This window comes from Molossus molossus, unplaced genomic scaffold (genome assembly GCF_014108415.1).
Source record: "Molossus molossus isolate mMolMol1 unplaced genomic scaffold, mMolMol1.p scaffold_m16_p_14, whole genome shotgun sequence".
Lineage (NCBI taxonomy): Eukaryota > Metazoa > Chordata > Mammalia > Chiroptera > Molossidae > Molossus > Molossus molossus.
The window spans coordinates 818299-842937 of record NW_023425349.1 but is presented as its reverse complement, the minus strand read 5'-3'; the positions used below and the strand labels follow the sequence as shown (position 1 = coordinate 842937).

At 55.5% G+C, this 24639-nt stretch overlaps 1 protein-coding gene across 1 annotated transcript; it reads left to right on the top strand.

The window, feature by feature from the left end:
• Nucleotides 1-4354: 4354 nt before the first annotated feature.
• ARRDC1 (arrestin domain containing 1) lies at nucleotides 4355-10982 on the top strand. The gene is made up of 8 exons (XM_036261171.1): nucleotides 4355-4494; nucleotides 8735-8845; nucleotides 9230-9280; nucleotides 9375-9529; nucleotides 9755-9937; nucleotides 10011-10187; nucleotides 10258-10672; nucleotides 10744-10982. The coding sequence occupies exons 1-8, from the start codon at nucleotides 4377-4379 to the stop codon at nucleotides 10806-10808; spliced, it is 1275 nt and encodes a 424-aa protein (XP_036117064.1). The 5' UTR covers nucleotides 4355-4376; the 3' UTR covers nucleotides 10809-10982.
• Nucleotides 10983-24639: the final 13657 nt, after the last annotated feature.

The following is a 24639-nucleotide window of genomic DNA, read 5'->3' as shown; positions in this document are numbered from 1 at the left end:
CCTTTTCTCCTTGTGTGTGATGCTTCACCTGACTGGTCCTGTGACTGTTTTGATGCATTTGACATAGTAGAAAGTTCTGGGACTTCAGAGCCCAGGCCTGAGGACTGGCAGCTTCACCTTCCTCCATCTTGGTGGCCTGCCGCCAGGTAATCAGTCTACCTGGAGACCATCATGCTGTGCAAAACCCCAAACCAGCCATGTGGAGAGGCCTCATGGAAGATACCTGACCTGGTATGTCACCTTACCAGATGTGGGCTATCCCAGCCACCCCAGCTGAGGCATGAGATACATATGTGACAAAGATGTCCTGGATGATTCTTCCTCAGCAGGTGCTACACAGAGCAGAAGAGCACCAGCTGAGTGCAGCATAGTTGTCACAGTAAGTAATCAATCAACTGAGGCGGTTTGTTCTGCAATAGTAGACAGTTGACGCAGCCAGGGCCACTCAGCCACAGTCCATGGGTGTGACTGAAGCAGGAAGTCTGAGCCAGTGTCTCTCACGTGTCCAGGCAATCTCTCTCTCTCTCTCTCTCTCTCTCTCTCTCTGAGATTTCTCCAGCAGGGTAGCCAGGCATATTTCCATGGCATCTCACACACCATGCTAACGAAATGAGAAGCCTCCTGAGACCCTGCAACTGTTCCAGCATCTCTGGTCACAGGACTGGCAGTCAAAGCAAGTCCAGGGCAGCCCAGATTGCATGGGAAGGGATGGAACCCACCTTCTGATGGGAGAAACAGCGCAAACAGAAAGGGATGGAAAAAGGGGTTGGCAGACATCTCAGCGGACAAACTAACAAAGCCACTGGAGGGAGCTGCAGAAGTCGACTGGAGTTCCTAGATGAGAGTCATGGGACAGAGAGATGTACTGCTATTTTATTTTCATATTTAGGATGCTCTGACATCTGGGGGGGTGGGGGAGCTTGATGGCTGAGGAGAGATTGCCCCACCCAGGGCCAATTCCTAGAGACAGCAAACAACTTCCTGAGACCACACCTTTCATATGCAAACCAACCAATCCAGAACCTACACCCCCAACCACCTTCTTTATCTAACTCACCAAACCAGTATTTCTGTCTCTATCACCCCAGGGCTAGGTACTGGACAACTAGAGACCACCCCTACAACACACTGACATTGTTCACAGCCTCTTTTGCTTTACCCATTACTTCCCACAGAAAACGCAAGGGCTCTGGGCTGACCAACCCTAGCACTTCCCTACGTGGCTGTGTGGTGTGGTGGTCCCCTCCTTTTGGGTAAGCACTAAACTCTCCCTTCAAGCAGTTGTCTCTTTGTCCCTCACCCAGTTAAAACAAATCCTGGGTACATTTTCAGATATAGAGGCCAGAAGTTTGGAAGGATCACCGATGAGGATTCTGAAGTCACTAAGAATTTCTGCAAACTGGTACCAGAGGGTTGAAAACCACCAAGAGCTGAACTCACCAAGAAATAAGGGGGACTCACTTGGCATTGAAGATGAGAATGGTGGAGGGTGGTGGGCTCTTATTCTGAGAAAATGAATTTATGCTGGGAGCTTTTAGGGTGACAGGGAAATGGTCTGGAAGTGGTCATAGGGATCAGGAGGGCACCCACACTACCTCCAGGCCCAGAGGCACAGGAGTTGTGTGAAAATAAACATCTAGCCCTGGCCGGTTTGGCTCAGTGGCTGGAGTGTCGGCCTGTGGACCAGAGAGTCCCGGGTTCAGTTCCTGCTAAGGGCATGTACCTCGGTTGGTTGGGGTTTGTCTCCAGCCCCAGTTGGGATCATGTGGGTGGCGACCACCCTATGTGTCTCTCTCACATGGATGTTTTTCTCTCTCTTCCTCTCTCTGTCCCTCCCGCTCTGCTTGAACATAAATGCAAAAATGTCCTTGGGTGAGGATTGAAAAAAAAAAAAAAAGAAAGAAAATAAATATCTAGCCCTGACTGTGTGGCTCAGTGGACTGAGCATCCTCTCATGATCTCAGAAGTTCTGGTTCGATTCCCAGTCAGGGCACAAGCCCAGGTTCCAGGCTCAATCCCCAGTAGGGGGTGTTCAGGAGGCAACCAATTGATGTAAGAAACATCGATGTTTCTCTCTCCCTTCCTCTCTCTCTAAAAACAAATCAATAAAAACATACTAAAAAAAAAAAAAAAAAAAAAAGAGCCCTGGCCAGTTTGGCTCACTGGTTAAAGCATCAGCCTTCAGACCGATGAGTCGCGGGTTCGATTCTGTTCAAGGGCACTCACCTCAGTTGTGGTTCATCCCTAGCCCTAGTCAGGGTCCTGCAGGAGGCAACCAGTTGTTCTATCTCTCTCCCCCTCTCTCCCTCCCTCCCTCTGTCTGCAGATGAATGGAAAATATCCTCGGGTGAGGATAAAAAAAATTTTTTTTAAAAGAAAGAAAACATGCCCTGGCCGGTTTGGCTCAGCGGTTGGAGCGTTGGCCTGCAGACCAAAGAATCCTGGGTTCGGTTCCCGCTAGGGGCACGTACCAAAAAAAAAGAGAAAATAAACATCAATACTGGAGAGGCCAGGGAAACAACCCAGGTTCCAGAGAGCAAGAGGAAAGGAATGTTGAAAGAAAGGTCAGGGCATTGGTGATGATGGCAGAGGCGAGGGCCAGGCAGCAGTTCCCAGAACAGGGGATGGGTGGGCTATGGGGTCAGAATCAAGGCTGTGAGGTTGAAGTGGGGTCTGACTGTGGGAGATAGAGGGTACCCTGGGATGAAGACCACCCGTTTTCTGTTCTTATTTATTCCACCTCAGCTGCAGCCAACATACATCTGTCTCCTCCGTCTGGAAACACTTTCTTCCAATATGTTTGTTTTTTATTTCAGAGGGAGAGGGATATAGAAACATTGATAGGTTGCATGCACCCTACTGGGGAATAAGCCCGCAAGTCCAGCGGGAGCCCTGACCAGGCACAGAACCAGCGACCTCCTGGTGCATGGGAGGATGCTCAACCACTGAGCCACTCCGCAGAGCAACGCTTGACTTCATTTGTGGATATTTGGCATTTGGGGATGCCCACAATCCTCCTCCTTCCCCTGGGCACCCTGAACTCCTTGTTCAAGAAGTTTCCCATCTGCAGTTTTGAGAGCATGGTCAATCAGACTCTCTTTGGAGAACACCAGTATCCACCAAGCCAGGTGGGGCCTGGCGCTGGCTGCCTACCCCTGGCCTTCCAGGGCTCCCTGGCACCTCCCTTTCCTCACCTGGCCCATCAGGACCCTGCCAGCCTGTAAGTCCCCCCTTCTTTTGCTGGAGGGCTAGATTAGGTTTCTGTGGCTTTCACCCCAAACTCGAATGTCATCAGCGCCCTGACTTGTACACACAAGGTCCTTTGTCTCCCACAAACTCATGCACAGGTGTCCAGTGGACATCTCGGACTCTGCAGGTCAGGAATTTCTCCCATATCCCAAACGACTTCTATCTGGGCCAGTTTTCTTCATCAGAAAACGCAACCCCATTAACAGAGCTGTTCTGGACAAAAACCTCGCGTCACCCCGACGCCCTCCTTCGGGCACGCATATTTAACGAGCAGTGGGCGCCCACGCCGCTTCTCCGGGCTAGCACGGCCTTCTCCCTCTAGGCCTCTCGGGGTGTCCCGCGTGCACTCGCCCCCCGCCACAATTCGCTGTCCACAAAGCCGCCTTTTAAGGACGATAAATCGGAGAACGACCCTCGGCGCCCTGGAGTCAGGCACAAGCCGCCTGACGCAGCCTCCACCCCGCGCGCCCTGGTCTCCAGCCCCGCACCCACACGTTCGCCGCTGGCTCCGCGCGAAGGCCGCCCCCAGGGACCCCACGCCGAGCCCCGGGCCGCGGCGCGCACGCCGCAGGCGCACACACGCCGGCCCGCCCCCTGACGTCCTTCCGTGGGGTGACGCACTGAGCGCAGCGAGGGACCCTTCCCAGCGAGCCCCCAGCGACCCGGCCCCGCCCCCAGCCCGGGCCATGGCCCCGCCCCTCGGCAGGTGAGCGGGCCGCTGTCCCGGAGCAGCAGGTGTGCCCGCGCGCCGGGTTCCGGGGACCCGCGCCGGACCTCCACCCTGCGGGCCAGGGGCGGGGCTGCGGGCAGACCGTCGGGATGGGGACCGGCAGGAGACGAGGGGACAGGGCCCCAAACCCAGCGGGCAAGGGGCGTGGTCGATCAGCGGGCGGGGGCGGGGCCGAGGGCCGGACCGGGCGGGGGGCGTGGCCGGGCGGGGGACGGGCAGAGCGGGCGGGGCGTGTCCGAGGGCGTGTCGGGCCGGGGAACGGGCTGGCCGGAAGGTGGGGCCAAGCTCGGGGGCGGGGGCGAGGGCGGGCCGGACCGGTGCGGCGCCCAGAGCACAGCGGGCCAGCAGGCAGGTGGGGGCGGCAGTGAGCGGCTGTCCGGTCAGGCCCGCGGGCGGCATGGGGCGGGTGCAGCTCTTCCAGATCCGCTTGAGCCACGGCCGCGTCGTCTACAGCCCGGGGGAGCCGCTGGCAGGGGCCGTGCACGTGTGCCTGGGGGCGCCTCTGCCCTTCCGAGGTGGGCACCGGGTCGTCTCGGGGAGGGCCGGGCCGGGCGGCGTTCAGGTGGCTGCGCCAGCACCTGGGGCAGGGCTGGGGCTCCCGGAAGCGGCTGCTGGTGGCGCTGAGCCGGCGACACCCCCCTCGTTCCTCCCGCCGGCCCGGGGCTCGTGTGGGCTCCTCTCGGGTCCCCCGGGTGCGGGAAGTGTTGGGCGAGGCTGGCGGGGCTGTGCAGACCTTCCGGGGTGGGAGACCGGCTGCGTTCGGAGCAGAGCAGGGAGGCCTGGGTGGCCCAGTCTTCCGCTTCTGCCCTTCCTGTTCTCTGCCTCGTGGGTGGGGGCTTAGAGCCTTGACGGAGCCCACTGTGACCTGGACACATGCCCGCCTCGAGCTTCCCGGTCGGGCTCCGGGGTCCGCTGCGCCTCGCACCTGCTGGGTCTTTACCTGGAGGCTGGGCTTTCTCCCCCACACGCCCAGGCTACTGGCGCGGGCTCTCTCGCTTCACAGACAGTCCTGCCGCCGAATCTGCGGGTTCCCAGCAGGGCCACTGGGCACCTGGGCACCCCCTTACATCCAGTCTAAGCTTGTTCTTGTGGGCTGGGGTGTCTTGCTCATCCCTGTGTGCCCCAGGCCCCGGCGCAGCTGGTGTCTGGGAACTTAACCTGAGCCCTCCTGGCCTGTCCCTGTGCTGGTGCATACATCTGGGGCTTTGGGACTGGGCATCCAGTTGCTGCAGTGGCCCTTGCTAGCTAGCACTCTCCACAGGTGCTGGCCTCCTGTCTGAGGTGTGCTGTCTGAGGTGTAGACGGGGACCTGGATGGGACGTAGGGCTCTACCCTCAGAGCACAGCACAGGGATTCCTGGCTCTCAGTAGGAGAGGAAAAGGTGAGGGAATGGGCAGGGGACTAGAAGGGCCACTGACTTCAGGCCAAAGAGGGTTTGTTTCAGGTTACCCCTGGGAGCAGAGGGAATGTGGGTGCTGTAGTCGCTCTGGGGCTTTTTCCAAGCCCTGCCCGGGCGTGGGAAAAGAATGGTTGTGGTTCTTTCTTTTTCTTTGATTGAAAAGATACTTGTTGAACTACTACCAGCCAGCGATACAGTGGGGAGGTCCTCCATGCCCGAGAAGGACATAGAGGAAGGGACAGCAGCCAGTCCCCAGCTCCACCAGCTCACTGAGCTCTCACCACGGGCCAGACACCATCCTCCCCACGTCCAGTGGTCCGAGTCTATGAATCTTCACAGCAGCCCTGGGAGAGGGGTGCTGTTATTTTCATGTGACAGGTTTGGAACCAGGACAAAGAGAAGTGGCTTGTGGCTAGAGCTTTAGTGAAAGGACGTGGCAAAGGCCAGGCTGCTCCAGGTTTGTGGGAGCTGGCGGAGGGCGGGAGAGACCTATGGGACCAGATGAGGAATGAGCGGAAGTCTTCATGGCCATACTGCAGGTGTGCAAGGGAGGAGGGCTGCTGGACCGGTGGAAGTGTTGGATCGAGAGGGAAGTTTCAAAGTCACTCTGGAACACAACCCACATGGCGATTTTCCTTAGAGAATTAGAGCAGCCCAACTGTCCATACACAGATACCCGTCAGTGCAGTGCCTGCCTTCTGTTATACACCTGAGCACCGGTACAGCTGACAGCGTCAGACCTGTGGTACAGCAGGGTGGTTCTGCAGCCGCACTCGGTGCTGTGCAGTGGAGGCTGCGCCTTGCCAGAACACACCTGCCCCTGTCCTGTGCAATGGGCACACATGCTGGTGTGATGACTGTGCTCTGCTCCAGGAGCAGATGCCCCCAGCATGGGACAAGACAGCTTGCGATGTGTGTTCATCTTCTACACTTCCATTGTTCCCCTAGGAGAAGGGGGTGGACAGGAACAGGATGTTTTGACTCCAAGACAATGACTGGAGGCTTCTTGTTCAGTCAGGGTTCCCCCAAGGGGCCTCTGTGTCAGTACATGTTGGGGCTCTTTGCATGGGCATTGAGAAAGTTACAGAACTTGGGCCCCTCTGGGGTCACCCAAGGTTGGTTTGATACTGTTTGTTTTTCTGGGGTCAGGTGCCCCCATAGCTCGTTCACCTGAATTCTGGGGGCCCGGGCCAGCTGGGTGGGCATCACCTGATAGGGCCAGGTGGCTGAAGAGGGCCAGCTTCTCCTGGGTTTGGGTTGGGCGCCAGTCTCTGGAACAGTTCTGAGTCTCTGTTATTCAGGCTGAACTCTCATCCTCCATCCTTTGCCCAAGCCATGGCCCTGTGCTGCTGTGGTGCTGGGTTCACCTGAATTCTGGGGGCCAGGGCCAGCTGGGTGGGTGAGTCTTTCAGCCACTGTGCTCTGGGACATGGGCTATGCCCCTATTGTTTGCCCCTAGGAGCAGTGGCGCACAAGGCTCCTGGGCAAATAGTGAGATTCTAAGAACAGCTGGGCCCCCTCGTATGGGCCCATCCTGACTGGCGCGCCTCCAGGCTCGCGTTGGCCTGTGTTTGGTTACTCTAAGGGAGTGTCCATATCCCACCTCCTCTTAACACATCAAAATGCTGACTATTTGCCAGTCTGATGGGTTACAATGGTAAGCCCTCTGAGTTTCCCTGACTTCTAGTGAGGTGGATATCTGCTCTTGTTATTTGCTACTATGTAAACCCCTAAGTAACAAATCATCACTCAACTAAGTGGTTTGAAACAACTGTTTTATTCTGTCTCAAGGAGTTGTGGGCAGGAAATCAGACAGAGGTGGGCCTGGCATTCTTCAGCTGTGTGTGTCATACACTGGGGTCACTTGGCAGTGCTTGGCTGGTATTGGGCTAGTCTGGGGACCACTGCAGCCCTCCTGGCATACTCTGTTGATCCCAGCATCCCTAGGGCAGCTAGATCCAAGGGGGCTGCACCCTTTCACGGGGAGGGTAAGAGCAGTGTGGCATCTTCTTCCTGTCACAGTCACCTCTCTCCTTCTCTGCCTGTTCATACCCCTGCTTGGTTGCTCTGGGGCTGTGTTGGTCTGTAGGGGCCCTGGTGTTCCCAATGTCAGGGTGGAAACACTTCTAGGTCTGGACCTCAGAGGGGCTGGCTGACGGACTGTGGGTCAGAAAGCAGGGGGCTGAGTTCCCAGAGCTGAGACGGGGCTGGCACAGAGGCAGAAGGTTGGTCACTGGCAGTGCTGATAGGGATGGAGGACAAGCCAGGGTCATGAAGGAGACTGGGTGTGCTGTGGGTGACCAACAGGAAGCTTGTGTCAGCAAGGTGGAGTCACCCTGTGGAGACTATGGACATGGCTGGTATGGCTGACCCCTGGCCCTGGGCACCTTCCTACCTGGTGGCTCTATCAGTAAGGTGTCAGATTCTGAGTCACCTACCCTTCAGAGCAGGAGGAAGTAGAATTGGGCAGGGATGCTGAAGTCTTTGGCCTTGACTCAGCCCTGCTGAGAGAGGAGGGGTGGAACTGCAAGGTCACCTGTCACCAAGCCTCTGCCCCTCTGCCTGCTTGGGTCTCCCAGCTGTGGTGACCACCCTCGCTGGGCTGGTTGTCCAGCCACAGCCTTCTGATCACATTGGACTCTGAGCATGCGTGATGCGCTGCAATCTCAGCTGCTAATGGTTCTTGGCTGGATGCTTCCACCGGGGAGTGGGGGAGAGGACCAAGACTTCTCTGGATGCAGAAAATCACCTCTCCTGGGCAGTACTGGCCCAGGAAGTCAAGAGTATCCCCACACTTGACTCCAGTGTGTCAGCATTGGATACTTTTCTACTCAGGCGGGTCTGACCACATTCCTGCAGCGTGAGGGCTAGCAGTTAGCTTCCTGGAGCATGAAGGGGTGCCGCCCCCTCTAACTGACTTGGCTGTGAGGCAGTAGAAGGTGGGGTCAGAGGTCAACAGCCCCATAGGCCTCAGTTCCTCATCCATGCCCCAAGCATCCCCTATAGAGAGCAGGGTTTTCATAGGTCTGGTGGGCCCAGGAGTGGCTGGAGCCAAGGTTATCCAGCTGGGATTGCCCAGGGGTCCTCTGGGTGACCACTGGGGCCCTCCTGGGCTGCAGAACAGATGTCACTCCGTGCCTCACCATCCTGGCTCCCTGTCAACACACTGGGATGGGGGATGGGCTGAAGCTGTCTCCTAAAAGGCAGCAAACCATTTGCTGGCCTCCTCAGGGCCCAACTGGGTGGGGCTGCCTGGCTCCTGGGTGCTGCCAGCCCTGCCTGAATCCCTGTGCTGGGGGCAGGGAGGGGCCAGGCTAGCAGCTGGCGGGGCTTTCACCGTCCCCCGCTTCTTGCAGCCATTCGGGTGAGCTGCACGGGCGCCTGCAGGGTCTCCAGCAAGGCCAACGATGCATCGTGGATGGTGGAGGAGGGCTACTTCAACAGCGCTCTGTCGCTGGCTGACAAAGGTGAGTCTGTGTGGGAGCCTGGATGTCCACTCCACTCTTCCATCTGCCTCTGGGAACACCGTACTGGCCCACCCTCTCCCACGACTGTGCACTCTGGTGGGTTTCTCTTCCTGGCCGGCTTTGGGCATCGCCCGACAGGGGCTGGGTGGCTGAAGGGGGCCAGCTTCTTCTCTGGAACAGTTCTGAGTCCCCGTTGTTCAAGCCAAACTCTTGCCCCCCCATCCTTTGCCCAGGCCCTGGCCCTGAGCTGCTGTGGTGCTGGGAATCCCAGCAGCTAGACCAGATGTAGTGTGAGCTGGTTGGATGCAGTGCTTGCGTCTGTCTTGGGGTCACCTTGGGCTCTCGAGGTCCCCTCTCCCCCACACCTCCCTCCTGTCTCTGCAGGGAGCCTGCCTACTGGAGAGCACAACTTCCCCTTCCAGTTTCTGCTTCCTGGTGAGGACCCAGCCTGGCCAGTCCTGGTGGTAACAGTGGGGGTGGGTGGGAGGTGGAGGGGGCAGTTGGGTGCCAGTCTATGTTCTCTTTCCAGCCACAGCACCCACGTCTTTCGAGGGCCCTTTTGGGAAGATTGTGTACCAGGTGAGGGCCACCATCGACACGCCACGTTTTTCTAAGGATCACCAGTGCAGCTGTGTGTTCTACATCTTGAGCCCCCTGAACCTGAACAGCATCCCAGACATCGAGGTGAGGATGGGCCAGTGGCCCCAGGGTGGCCCCCACCTTTACCTGATGCCCTGTCCCCAGCCAAGGTAAGAGGGCAAGGGTCTAGAAGAACAGTGACTTCTCTGTCCTGAGCCGACTGTGCTTTGTCCAGGGCCGGGGCATGGCAGGGCTGAGTGGGCTTGTCCAGGGTCCGCAGGGGTCCAGCCTGCCCACACCACCAACTCCCTTTCCACCCTCCTTCTCAAGCAACCCAATGTGGCCTCCACCACCAAGAAGTTTTCCTACAAGCTGGTGAAGACGGGCAGCGTGGTCCTCACGGCCAGCACAGACCTGCGAGGCTATGTGGTGGGACAGGTCCTGCGGCTGCAGGCTGACATCGAGAACCAGTCGGGCAAGGACACCGGCCCTGTGGTGGCCAGTCTGCTGCAGGTCAGAGTCCCCATGGGATGGTGGAGGGATAGGTCACTTGCCTGCCCAGGTTCACAGGCCGGCCCTTTCCCAGAAAGTGTCCTATAAGGCCAAGCGCTGGATCTATGACGTGCGGACCATCGCGGAGGTGGAGGGCGCCGGAGTCAAGGCCTGGAGGCGGACGCAATGGCAAGAGCAGATTCTGGTGCCCGCCCTGCCCCAGTCAGCCTTGCCAGGCTGCACCCTCATCCACGTGGACTACTACCTGCAGGTACTGGGGTTGGGGGCGACTGGGGAGAGTGGGCCGGGCGGTCTGGACCCTCACCACCCATCCCTCGCAGGTCTCCCTGAAGGCGCCTGAAGCCTCGGTGACCCTCCCGGTCTTCATCGGCAATATCGCAGTGAACCAAGTTCCGCTGAGTCCCCAGCCGGGCCCTGGGCCACCTCCTGGGGCTCCGTCCTCAGTGGTGCCCTCTGCACCACCCCAGGAAGAGGCCGAGGCTGTGGCTCGCCACCCCCACTTCACAGACAAGAGGCACTCACAGCCATTGCCGCCTGCCACCTTTGGTGCGGCGTCTGGCGCCCCTGAACCCTGTCCTCAGGGCGGCAGCCCTGCCTCCCACCCTCTGCCCCCTGCCTTGTGCATCTCCACAGGTGCCACTGTGCCCTACTTCGCAGACGGGTCTGGAGGGCCAGTGCCCACCACCAGTACCTCGGTCCTGCCACCGGAGTACAGCTTGTGGGGCCACCCCTATGGTGAGTGGGGGCCTGGGGCCTGGGTGGGAAGGCGCCATGGGCCCTATGCGGACCTCACTCTCTCTCTGCAGAGGCCCCACCGTCCTATGAACAGAGCTGCGGCAGTGCGGACCCCGGCCTGATCCCCGGGAGCTGACCCCGTACTGCCTTCTCCGGGCTGGCTGACCTCTACCGTAGGACCGGGTGCCCAGGGCCTCGTGTCTTTGCTCCTGGCCTGGCCCGGCCCACTCAGGACTCGCTGGCCCCTCTGCCTCCTCCAGGCCACTTGCAGCCGGCCTCTCTCCGCCAGGGCTGGACAGACACGGTGTAAATAAAGCATTTCATTTGTAGCGCTGGGCGCAGGCCGGCCTCTCAGGCGCCCTCCTGCGGCCGCCCTGCGCAGCGCAGCCTGGGGCCCTCGGGCCCGCCCTCATCCATTTCTAGGCCCCTCCCCCGGGCGGCCCCCTCCTGGGCTTGAGCCTTTCTGGACCCGCCCCTTCTAGGCAGGAGCCCCTCTCGCTCCTCCCCTCCCATCACGCCCCTTCCGTAGGCCCCTCCCCCTTCGACACTTCCCTCTCGGCCGCCAAATCTAGGGCTCCAGCCCCTTTCGCCCCACTGGTGCTAGGCGCGCCTCCGCGGCCCCGAGCCCCTCTTTTTTCTGGGTGTCGCGGGCTGGGGGAGCGAGCGCTGGGGCCCCAGAGATGGGGCCAGCCCTGGGAGCTAAGCATGTTGGGTCATTTGAACCCGGGACCTTAGCTGTTCGGACTCCCGGCTCTGCCTAAGGAAGTGCCCTGGGAGCTGGGTTTCGTGTCTGGAGCCCCAGCGTGTATTTAAAATGAGTTTGTCAGGGGGAGAAGACCACCCTGTTCCATCTCACAAACACACACCTTGGGCGGTCCGGGCAGCACCGTCGTTGCAGGCACCGCGGTTTAGACCTGCGCCCAAGGAAGTCCCGCAGGGGTGAAGGGGGAGGTTTGTCCTTAGCCTTGGCCTCAAGTGTCACGTCGGACTCAGATGCTGCTCCTCGCCTCCCATCCAAGTAGGAACACGGCCTGCTCCCGAGGTCTGCGTCTCAACGGATTCTCTAGGACTCCAGGAACCCAAGAGCAAATAAACGGCAGGGTTTGCAGAAAGACGTTTCCCAAAGGGGCATCCTGCTGACTTTCTACGCTCCACCTTACCAGTATCCCCGGACACATTTTGGGAAACACTGGAGGTGGGGTTAAGACTTTGCCATATGATGAAGGGTGACGTTGGCCACAGGTCTCAGTTACCTTGATCTATAACAAGCTCATGGGACTATGAGGGGACAGGTCAAGTCCCTGTGCCCCCAACTTGACAAGTTTATTTTTTGAACATAATAAACAGTCTAGAGGAGGAGGATTTGGGCCTGGTGATGTAGCTGTCATTTTCTAGTCCAGACTTCCACCCCTGGATACAGGGTAGCTGTTATGGGTTTCACCCTCACCCAGCTTACTAGGCCTGCCCCTCCAACTTCTGGGGGAACGGGCTGGGAACTAGATTGTATCACTTTTGCACCCATCCCACTGGCCACCCTTTGCTGTTGGAAATGTGTTAGTGAGTGGGGCAAGGAGAGGGTAAACACTGGAGAAAAGCACAAAGTATGTCATGATTAGATCATCTAATTCATCTGCCAGAAGTTGTGGCCTCAGTTGAAAGGAAAGTCCACATGGGTTCAGATCACATCTCTGCCTCTTGACAGTTGGGTGGCCTTGAATCCACCCAACTCTCTTGCTCTGGTTTGTACATTTACAGACTATGGATAAGAACAACGTCTATCTCATGACTGACCTGATGGTTAGCGTTAACACGTCATGTGTGGAGAACAGCAGCTGGCGTGTTACCTGTGATCATGCAAGGGGAAGGGTGGATTGCGCTTAGGGTGCAATTCAGGAATGTGCAGCCTACTTCTGACGTTTCATTTATTTTGTTATTTGCCTGGTAAAGAATTTTCCTTCATATCTTCATTCAACAAATGTTTGAACCCTATACGCTAACTATGGTTTTAGGCACTAGGGCACACAAAACAAAGCTCCCTGGCCTTCTGAATTTACATTGTAGTGGGAAAGACAGAGAATATAGCTATGGAGCCCAGCCAGTGTGGCTCAGTGATTGAGCATTGACTCCTGCACCAAGAGGTCCCCTGTTCCATTCCCAGTCAGGGCACATGCCAGGGTTGTGGGCCAAATCCCTAGTTAGGGGCATGCAAGAGGCAGCCAATCAATGTTTCTCTCATGGATGTTTCTATGTCCTTGTCCCTCTCTAACACCAATAAAGGAAAAACAAAAACTAAAAAATACGGTTATGGAGTAAAATGAACCAGGGAAGTTCTGGGGTGCTGTAACATTTTTTTTCTTTTAAGTTTGGATAACTTTATTTATTTTGTTAATCCTCACCTGAGGATACTTTTCCCATTGATTTTTAGAGAGAGTGGAAGGAGTGGGGAGAGAGACATTGATTGCTTGCCTCCCACATATGGCCCCAGGATCGAATCTGCAACCCAGGCACGAACCCCTGATGGAGAATCGAACCTGTTACCCTTCAGTGCACAGGCCGACGCTCCAACCACAGAGCCACACCAGCCAGGGCAAACAGCATAATTAAAAAAAATTTTTTTTCTTTATTAATTTTAGAGAGAGAGGGAGAGTAGTAGATAGAAACATCGATTGGCCGCCTCCTGCATGCCCCCCACTTGGTATGGGCCCATAACCTGGGCATGTGCCCTGCCTGGGAATCGAACTGGTGACTTCTTGGTGTATGGGTCCACGCTCAGCCACTCAGCCACACTGGCCGGGCCAAGCAGTATAATTTTTATTATTTATTTATTTATTTTTATCCTCACCCGAGGACATTTTTTGTTCAGATAGAGTGGGAGGGAGAGAGAGAGAGAGAGGGAGGGAGAGAGAGAGAGAGAGACATCAACGTGAAAGGGACACATCGAGTAACCCGCACAATCAACCAGGGCCGGGGACAAACTGCAACCGAGGTACGTGCCCTTAGCGGGAACCGAACCCAGGTCTCTCTGGACCGCAGGCCGACGCTCTAACTGCTGAGCCAAACCGGCCAGGGCCCAAGCAGTATAATTTTTAAGTTGTGAGGCTCCAGAAGGTTTCCCTGAAGAGATAGTATTCAGACCCAAGGATGGTAGAGAAGTGAGCTCCTCAGATGCCTGAGCTAAAAGCATTTCAGGGAAGGGACAGGCTAGGGCGCAAGGCAGGAGTGGAGATGGAGAGGACAGCCCGAGAGGCAGGTGTGGGTGAAGGTGCGTCAGATTGGGTGGTATGAACCAAGACAGAACACTGCTCCTGAGGCTCCAGACAGAACTCGGGGGTCCCTGGCCTTTGGGCTTAGGCTGCCCAAAGAAAACCTGGAAGGTTTTCCGGTAGGTCGAGGGGTCCGTTTCCTCCTCCGCGCCTTGTGCGCCGTCAATGACAGGTTGGCGTTTTCCCGGCATCTTTGTTCCATGAGACTGTGCCTCCGCGGGGTTGGGGGGCAGATTCACCTTCAACTCGACCTCCTCAGTTCCTGTTTCGAAGACTGGCCAGAAAACCCCAATTTCGGCCCATGCTTCTTTCCTCGCGCTCCAGGGGAGGGGAGACGCGGGTCTGGATGTGGCGAACGGGTGGCTCGGCCAGCGCCGTCCAGGGCAGGCGGTCTTGCCAGCCCTGTGCCCACTGGGTGGCGAGCGCGCAGGCAGGCAGGTGCTGGGCACGGAGCTTGGGGTGCTCAGGGACGCTGTCCGGCTGGGGCACCCCCAAGCCAGGCATCTCCCTTAACCAGGGGATCCCCAGACGGGAGCAGCTCCCCCATCAGGACACTGTCCCTAACCTGGGCGCATCTTAGTGGGGCACCTTCCCCAAGAAAGCATCCGCCCTCACAGCCCCGACGTACTCCTGGCTGGAGCACCCCTAAACTGGGCACTGCCCCTCGTCGCCACGCCTTCGAAGCGGAGCACCTCTCAACCGAGGCAACGCTCACGCTCCCAGCGAGACGTCCCCACCGGGCCGGGCCACCCCCCGCTCCTGGGGGCGGCTCTGCAGGCGGGACACCGCCCCCAGCTGGGGCATCCCCCATCACCTGCACAGCCCCCCACGGCCACCTCCCAGCCGGGCGCACCCCCCGCCGGGCACCGCCCTAGGACGCAGGGCAGGGCCCGCCCTCCGAGAGGGCCCACGGAACGACGTGTCCGGGGTGAGAGGTCAGGGGTCCTTCCCCGCCCCCGGCCAGCCCGCCAGAACGCCTAAGTGGGGCGAGAGGAGAGTTATGAAAACGCGAGGGCGACGCCCGCCCGCCGCGGCGCCTCAGGGAAGGCCGTCCCGCCCGGCTACGCCCCCGCCCGGCCGGCGCGGCTCGGTTCGGGCCGGCGCAGGCCCGCGCCGCGGACGCCGCTGTCCGGGCCCCAGCGCGCAGGCGCGGGCGCGGGCGCAGGCGCAGACTCGCTCGGCCGGCCCGCCCCGCCCTGGGCCGCGAGGCGCGGGCGGGGCGATGGCGCGCGGGAGGGGCGGGGCCACGCTGCGGGCCCGGGCCATGGCCGCCGCCGATGCCGAGGTGAGGAGCGGAGCCGGCGGGCCGGCGGCGGGCGCGGGCGGGCTGCGCGGGGCCGGCAGGGGGCGGGGGCGCGCGGCGGGGGCGCCGAGCGGGCCGGCGGGGGCGCCGCGCCGGAGGACGGGCCCGCGCTTCCTCGCCCCGCCGCCGCCGCCGCGCCTCAGGCCAAGGCCGGGCCGAGGCCCCGGGCGTGCGGGCCGCGCGGCGCCGGGCGCGCTTTGTGCGGGCGCGGGGCGCGGGCGGGGCGGCGCGGAGGGGGGGAGGCCCGGCCGCCGCCCGCGCCCCCGCCGGCCCGGCCGAGCCCGCGGAGCCGCGAGGACAAAAAGGAAAGTGGGGCGCGCCGGCCAACTTCGCGGCGCGGGGCGAGGCTGTGCGCTCCCGGCGCCTCCGCTGCGCCCCGCTGACCTTCCACTTTGTTCCGAGCGGGACGGCCGCGTCTTCCAGGAAAAGTTGGCGGTGCGCGCTGCACCCGGACAATGCTGCCCGGGCCTGGCGGCTGTCAGACCGGGAGTGCGCGCTCGGGCCGGGCTCGGGACCGGGAAACTTCCCCTTTTGTTCCCGCTCCCGGCCTTCCCCGGGCTCACGCCGGAGGGTAGCGGCCCCGGAGTCAGACCCGGGGCCGGACACCGGCTTCCCGCCGGAGGGCGCGTGGACGTGCAGGGCTGGGCGCTCTCGGCGGGACCGGCCTGGGGAGGAGGTGGCCGGGCCGGTCCCCCGCAGTCCCTCCAGGTGCAGCGAGCGCCGCGGGGCCGGCCGGCGGGCGATCCGCAAGCCGAGCCGATGCACAGAGCGCTCTGGGTGATCCGGGCAGTGCACGCTGCCTTCACTGGTCTCTCCTCCTGCATTGTGGGGAGTGAGGCGCGGGGCAGTCGTTAAACTCAATGCAAGGAGTGTTTGTGGATTCCTGCAACCTTCAAGGGACAAAAAGGTCCGTTGGATTCCGAAGGCACGCCAGGCTTGCGGGGGAGAAGCCGGGTGATGCTTCACGGTACCTTTAATTGAGCGCCTGCTGTGTTCCAGGCACCGTGCATGCCCCCAGGTGAGTCCCATCCGTGTCCCATCCGTGTCCCGTGCTGCAGGTGAGGAGAGCGAGACGTGGAAGAAGGGCTTGTCCAGTGCCTGGCACATAGTAGGCTTTTGATCAATACTTGATGAGCACATGGCTCCGGCGGTCTCTGATTCCACAGGCAGCCTGGAGGGGAGGGCTCTCCTGAGCCCTTGATGGCAACAGCCTGTGTTCACCAAGCCTTGCCTGTGTCCAGGGCTGCCCCAGTGCTCCCTCTGCGGGAACTCGCTCCTGAACGCCTGCTGGTGTGCTTGGGACGTGGGTGCTGTTGTATCCTCATTGCACACAAGGAAGCAGGCACAGTGAGGCCCGGGGTTCCAGAACCTGTGGCAGAGGTGATGGGTTCAGGGGGCTTGGCCCGAGAGCCCCTGCTCGCAAAACACGTCTATTCTTTCCTCTTGTCCTCGATTCAGAACTATAGTGGATAGTCGCAACTTTTTGACACTAAAAGGAACTTCTGAGCTACCGGAGTGCATCCCCTACCTCCACTCTGTGGGTTAGTACGTGGGGCTCTTGGGGTCTCCTGTGTGTTCAGGATCTCCCAGCACCAGGGCCCAGGGTGGCCTACTTGACTTAAGGCTTTTGACCCAGCAGAATGTCACCATTCAGCAGGAGGCCAGCCCAGGCCAGCCCTATACTTTTCTGGCAAGGTGGCTGCTGCGTATCTTTCTTTAACCTCTTCTTTTGCTTTTTAATGTAATATATGTACAGGCATGTAGTTTAAAAAGTCAGATAGTGCCCAGAGATATTTAAAGAGGACCCTTGCAGAAAGGCAGCAGCCACTCGTCAGTCTAGCTCTGCTTTCTGGGCGTAAGTCACGTGCTGTGTCCTTACGTACTGCTCTTTTTGTTCTAGTTTTTCGTCACCAACTTTAGGGGTTATCTTTGGGCTCCCACTCACGGTAGAGGTGATTTCGGTTCTCTCACGTTCTGTTACCTAGGTAACTCACAGTTGTGGTTAAATCCATATCCAGAATCTCCATCGGTCTGTTCAGGTCATTATTGTGCTGTGCTGAGCTGGACAGTAAACTACAATTTTTTCTTTTGTACAGCCTTTTCCTCTTCCTTGGAGTTAATAATTGCCTTATTTTTCATTTGTCCGGTTTCCTTTGAACCTCAGAATAATGTTCTTTTTGTAAAACATTTTTCATTTTAAGTTTTCACCGCTCAGCCCTGTGAGCTCACCAGCGTCTCCCGGTGCTCCCCGGCCACCCTGCCCTAGTCAGGGTGGTTGTCCTCCTGGTTACTGCACACTGTCACCTTGGCAGTCTTCCCCTTCCTGGGGAAGTGAACCTTCACCCTGTGTCAGGGCTCCCCTCTGTTGACATGCTCCTGGTGCTGGGGCACAGGCTCCAGTCCCTTCGCAGGAGTTTGTTGGGACTCGAGTGTCTGAACGTGAGTTCGTCCTACCAACACACTTCAAGGACAATTTGGGTTGAGCTTGGCATTCCAGGTGGAAGTAATTTTAATTTTATGGTTATCGTTCCAGTATTGTTGAGTTGTTTTTTTTTTGTTTTTTTTTTATAATTTTTTATTAGAATTTTCATTGTTGCTGTTGAGAAGTACAATTTGATTCTTAATCCTTGGTAAGCGTCATTCTCCCTTCTAACTTCACTTTCGGGATCATTGCGTCCTTGATTGCCCCACTTTTCGTGATTTGCCTCAGTGGTAGCCCTTTCTCATTTATCATGTGGTGTGCTCAATGGCCCAGAAGTCTGGAGATTGATGCCCTTCCATTTATAGGACATTTCTGTGCAATGTATTTGAGGCAGTAGAGGTGCTCGGGCTATTTTCTCTCTGCTCTTCTTTTCTAATGCCTTTATTTGAATGTGGGGTTTTTTAGTACTCTCATTTTAAACATGTTTTCTCCTTGTCACGTGTTGATATTTTTGTTCTACTTTTTAGGGAGTATTTTTTATTACTTTCCAATTCTTTCACTGATTTTTTTTTTGTTGTTAATGCTCCCCTCTGTTGACCTGCTCATGGAGGATATTTTCCCTTTAATTTCTAGATCGAGTGGAAGGCAGGGAGGGAGAGAGAAACATTGAGAGAGACACATCAATTGACTGCCTCCTGCATGACCCTGACTGGGTCCAGGTATTGAACTTGCAACCCACGTAAGTGCCCTTGACCAGGAATCGAACCTGAGATCCTTTGGTCCAAGGTCTGATGCTCTAACTGCTGAGCCAAACCGGCCAGGGCTCACTGAATTTTAACTTCTGCTTTCACGATATTTTCTCTGTTCTTTTTTAATGCCTCCCATTCTTGTTTTATGTGTACAATATCTTTATCTGAATTTTAGTTGCTTTTTAAAAACTACAGTTAAGCCCTGGCCGGTTTGGCTCAGCGGTTGGAGCGTAGGCCTGCGGACCAGAGAGTCCTGGGTTTGGTTCCCGCTAGGGGCATGTACCAAAAAATAAAAAATAAAAATAAAACTACAGTTAAGTTAAAAACGAATCATTAAAAAGCCACCCTGGTCAGTGTGGCTCAGTTGGTTGGGTGTCATCCCATGCACCAGGAAGTTGCTGGTTCAATTTCTGGTCAAGGGCACATGCCCAGGTTTTGGGCTTGATTCTCGGTAGGGGGAGTGCAGGAGGCAGCCTATTGATGTGTCTCTCTCAATTAATGTTTCTCTCTCTCCCTTCCTTCCCTTCCACTCTATCTAAAAATTAATGGGAAAATATCCTATTTGATTGATATTCTACTCTTACATAGATGTCTCTCTCTCTCTCTTTCTTTCTCTTTCTCCCTCTCTCCCCCCTTCCCTTCTCTCTCTAAAAGTAAAAAAATAAAAAATAATTAAAAAATGTTTGTTTCTTGCATTTTTCCTATTTCTCCTACATGCTTTTTGATGTGTATATTTTGGACCTTGCTCTCATGCTGGAGACGGTTCAGTGGCTGTTTCTTCACCGTTGAGAGTAAAATAATAGACCTGGTCGGTTTGGCTCAGCAGTTAGATCGTCAGCCTGCGGACCAAAGAGTTGTGGGGTTTGATTCCAGTCAAGGGCACCGGGTTGTGGTACTGTCCCGGCCCTGGTCGGGGTCATGTGGGAAGCAACCAATTGATGTGTCTCATGTCGATGTTTCTCTCTCTCTCTCTCCCTCCCTCCTTCACTCTCTGAAGATAAATGGAAAAATATCCTCGGGTGAGAATTTTTAAAAAAGAGTAATAAACATGGAAAGCTGTTTAGGGGTCTTGTTTACTTGTTGGAGGGTGATGACTCATGTATTTGTTGGCTCTCCTCCAGATGTTAGTGTCTGCTGGTTTGGTTTCCGTGAAGGGTCTTTCGCCTTTGTCTTGCCTTGTTGGTGTGAGTGGATGTTCCCGAAGGCTAGAGGGCAGGGGGAGGAGGAGGCCTGCCTGTGGCTCCGTGGGTAGCCTTCACCGAATGTCTGTTTTCAGTGGAGGAGCTTACTCCTGTCTCTGTGCCCGCTGCTCCCAAGTGTGGTCCATTTCCAGTGGTTCCGCAGAGCTGGCCTCTGGTCTCCGTGGCTACAGAGAGGAGTGCTTGCCCCAGTGTGCAGGGGCCTCGACACCTGAGAGCCCAGCGCTCCTGACGTGCATTTCACATCCACACTCCTCCTTAGCTGCAGGCGGCCCACTTCTGAGCCTTTCCATGGTGCTGCGGGGTCCCCACCCTGCGTCTCCCTAGTTATGTTTGTGGAGGTTCCCATGCTCCTAGGCGGAGTCTGCTTCTCTTTCCTCTTCTCCCTTCAGCCGACTTTCGATAAGAGAAGGGGGTGGAATGTCCACCCTGCCATCTAGAAGTCAGAAACATTCACTGTAGCTCTAGGGAAGGGCATTTTCTTTTTCTCTTTCTCTTTAATCCTTACCCCAGGATGTTTTTCCATTGATTTTTAGAGAGAGTGGAAGGGAGGGGAGGAGGGAGAGAGAGAGAGAGAGACATTGATTGGTTGCCTCCTGCACAGCTCTGGGGATTGAACCTGCAACCCAGGTATGTGCCCTTGACCAGAATTGAACCCGAGACCCTTAGGTCCGTGGGCCAGCGCTCTAACTGCTGAGCCAAACTGGCCAGGGCGAGAAGCAAAATTTCAGCCACACTGAACACACAGCATCCTGTGGAAGGATCTCACTGTGTAGTCTGTGCTCTGGAGTCTCACGGGTCACTCAGGGCAGTGAGGCACCTCAGCCCCGTGCCTGCCCACAAGGACGTCTGTGGACAGCTTGGTGGTTGGAGAGCCCACCTGTGGTCAGTGCCAGCGTGGGGGCTGGAGCCCTGGTTTCCTGCTTCTACTTCCTGTCATGTCATAAAACAGTGGTGTATATGTGACACATTTTATTGAGTTTGTCTTTGAAAGTAATTTAGCTCCTAAGAACCATATTTTTGGTTCTTTAGGAATGTGATGTTCTTTGTCATTTGTCACTGTTGTATGTAAGTTTGGACTTACAGTGCTGGATGAACGCCCTTACGTTGGTAAGGGGGGAGCAGTTGGTGGAGCCAGTGACCTGACAGGTGGGAAGCAAGAAGCACCAGGTCCAGAATCGAGAAGTCCTCCCATTTACTGCTCTGCTTTTAGTTAACTTCTGGCTCTTTCATTTGCTAGAGAAAATCTCTTTGAAGCATTTGTTTTGAGAAACAAGAAGTTGAAATGGTTCCTTAAACTCTTGGAAGGTGGCATTTCCTTTGAGATGGTGTCTTCCTGGGTGAGAGGTCACTTTCCCAATAATAGCGCTCTCAGTGGTATTTTATTTTGAATGCTTTTTCTTTATTGATTTTAGAGAGAGAGGAAGGGAGAGGGAGAGAGATAAAGACATCGATGAGAGAGAACATCGATTGGCTATCACCTGCATGCCCCGCACTGGGGATCAGGCCCAGAACCTGGGCATGTGCCCTGACCAGGAATTGAACCAGCAACCTCTTGGTGCATTGGTAGATGCTCAACCACTGAGCCACACCAGCCAGGCTATTTTGAAAGAAGTTTTTGACTGTTTTCTGTATCCCACTTTTTAATAGGTTTGTAAGTTCTGATCAGAGTGTATTTGAGATGCTTGTTCTGAGGGGTCTGTAAGCACTTATAGAACACCTTCTGTTTATGAAGGGCCACTTGAAGTGTTGTGTATGAGGGTGTACATGTGTTTGAGATGGGTGCCTGATTTTACAGAATTTAGTTGTGTGGTAGAGCAAATGTTACCAAGCAGGAAATGAGGTGGCATCAGTGAAGGGAAAACAAGGAAAGGCCTAAGCTGTGCAGCCCTGCCGGCCGCGGCCAGACCTGAGCCTTGAGGACATGTTCCTCCGGGTCTTGAAGGTGATGAGGCAGGAATTGGAGTGTTGAGGTGTAGTAAGTACATTTCAAAGAAAAGATAAGGGGCTTTAGCAAATGTAGAAAATTTAAACCTAGAACCCAAGCATGCCAGCTGTGTCATGTCTTCTCTGACCTTACGATGTGCATGCTCATGTTGAAAACCGGCTGTATCAGTGTGTGCTGTTTGCTTTCTGCTTGCGGGCAGTTGCATCTTTAACACTTCATTTTTTTCTCTCCAATTTTTATTAATTTATTTTTGTTACAGATGTTTCTCCTTTTTACCCCCTAGACCCCTTCCTCCCCATTGCATCCCCCACCCCCCTAGCATTGTTTCTATGTCCATTGGTTATGCATACATGCATATAGGTGCATCTTTAACACTTTTAATAGCCATGTGGTGTTTAATACCCAGACGTCCAATTTCCTTGAGTATGAACTGGGTGAGCATGTACCCCTCTGTACTCGGTGGAATTACTGGGTCAGAAAGGGTGGGGGTTATGAGGTGATGCTGGAGAGGCAGGACCAGGTCATATAGGGTCATGCCATTGTGGTGACAAGCGGGTAGACAGTCATTGAAGGATTTTAGGCATGGAACAATATTTTTATTTTAATCCTCACCGAGGATTTTTTTTTTTTTTTGTATTTATCTTCAGATAGAGTGGGAGGGAGAGAAACATTGACGTGAGAGAGACACATCTGGTTGACTTCTGCATGACCCTGAACAGGATGGGCTGCAACCGAGGTATGTGCCCTTGGCTGGAATCGAACCCGTGGCTCATTGGTCCTCTACCGCTGAGCCAAACTGGCCAGGGCTGGAACAATATTTTTTTATCTTCACTCGAGGACATTTTTTTTTTTGCATTTATCTTCAGATAAGAGTGTTAGGGAGAGAGGGAGGAAGAGAGAGAGACACATCCACTGGTCGCCACCCACACAACCCCAACTGGGGCCAGGGAGACAAACTGCAACTGAGGTACGTGCCCTTAGTAGGAACCGAACTCGGGTCTCTCTGGTCCGCGGGCTGATGTTCTAACTGCTGAGCCAAATCGGCTAGGGCACAATATTTTAAAAAAAATTTTTTTTTTCTTTATTGATTTTAGAGAGACGGAGGGAGAGGGAGAGGGAGATAGAAACACTGATGAGAGAGAACATTGATTGGCCTCCTCCTGCATGCCCCCCACTGGGGATCTGACTCCCAACCTGGGCATGTATGTGCCCTCACTGGCAATCGTACTGGCAACCTCTGGGTGCAGGGTCGACACTCAGCCACTGAGCCACACCAACCGGGCTGGAACAATATTTTTAAAAGATGACCTTGGCTGTGGTGTGGTGAGTGGCTTGAAGGAGGGCCCACATGGGAGCAGGGGCCAGTGCCTAGGCCTGGGCCTGGTGGCTTGGTAGGGTGCAGAGAGGCCAGCGGATGGTGTCTGGGTTTGTATGTGCACATTTAATTTTTTTAGTAGATAAGACAGCTACATGATTAAACTCAAAAAGTATGAAAATATAAAGTGAGACATCTCCCCCTTTGTCCCCCAGCCACTCAGCTCTTTCTTGGCAGTCCCCCAGTGTTTCAGTGTGGTGCACACAAGCCGGTCGTTCGTAGGTGTTGTAGACTGTGTTACGGGATGTTTCAGACCTGTTCAGAAGCAGATATGGTGAGAATGAAGTCCGTGTACCTGCCCCTGCATCAGCAGTGCCCTGCTCATGGCTGGTCCCCTCCCTCCTCAGTTACTTGGACACAGTTCTCAGACATGTTTCATCTGTGACTATTGCAGTTAGTATTCACGTCCCAGTCAGTAAATATCCAGTCATTGTTCAGATTTCTTATTTCAGATTAGGAACAAAGTATGACCTATTCATGGCCCTTGATCTCTCTTAAATCTCAATGTATTGAGTTCCCTGTCTTTGTTTTTCTCTTGCAATTAAGTTTCGAAGATGGTGGTTCATATGTTCCAAAGTTTCCCATCACCTTAATTTTGCGAATTGCATCCTCCTGATGTGTTTAACATGCTGCTCCCTCCCTTACGTTTCCCGTCACGGATGCTTGAGACCTGGAGCTGCGGCTTCCAGTGGGGTCGCCGCTAGCCTCGTGGCTGCTGAGTGTGGCTGCTGGCCACTGAGCTGTGTGTGGTCCGTGTGAGTTGAGATGTGTACCGGCCAAGTACACACCGGATTTCCCAGACTTGATGCAAAAAAGGGACCCTGAAGGGCCACATTCATACGTTAAAGCGGTGGTTGCCTGTGGGAATACAGTATTTTGGATATATTGGGTTAAATAAAATAGCATTAAAAGTAGTTTGTGTTTCTAGTTCTTTTTTAAATGTGGTTAGTAAGAAATTTAAAATTACACACATGGCTCAGCTTGTGGCTTAACATTATGTTTCGGTTGGACAGCCCAGGGCAAGGGGCTCCGCCAGTATAAGTTTGTCTTAATGTTTTTTGTTTTTTTTTGCAAGAGTACATAGGAACTGGTATAGTATTGAGTTGTTTTAATCAGCATAATAAGTCTGTTCAACTTGCTTTTTGTTGTTAACAATCATTGATATTATTGCTCAGAGCCATTAACCGTCAGGGGTTGCAAAATGGCAGTCTCTCCATTTATTAGCTGAAATCGCAAGGAAAAAGTGCTTGTTGCCGTGAAGTGCCATTGCTGTGGGAAGGGAGACACAGGTTCCGGCTGCTGCAGGCACCCGACACCCATAGCCTCCTGGTAGGTGCTGGCCTGAGAAAGGCCTGGAGGGCGCTGTCCTGTGTCCCGAACATTGTTTGCCTAGTTGATTGTTGCTGATTTCTCTCCTGGAGTCTGGGTTGCCTCCTGGTCAGGATTTAAGGTTAGTATCTAGGCTTAAGGGAGTCCTGGTTGCTTCCTCAGCCTCGCTGTTTGCCTGTGTCCTGAACTCCTTGAACACTGGGGCGAAACAGAATGCCGTCATTGTGTGGGCCAGTGATGGTCAAGTGCACCCAAGTGCACCCATGTCCGCCCAGTCTGCCTTCTGTTCTCCTCTTACAGAAGTGGTCTGCCAGTCACAGCCCTTAACAAGATTCAGGAACAGGGAGACCTTTAACCAAAGCCTGAGGATTGCATCAGG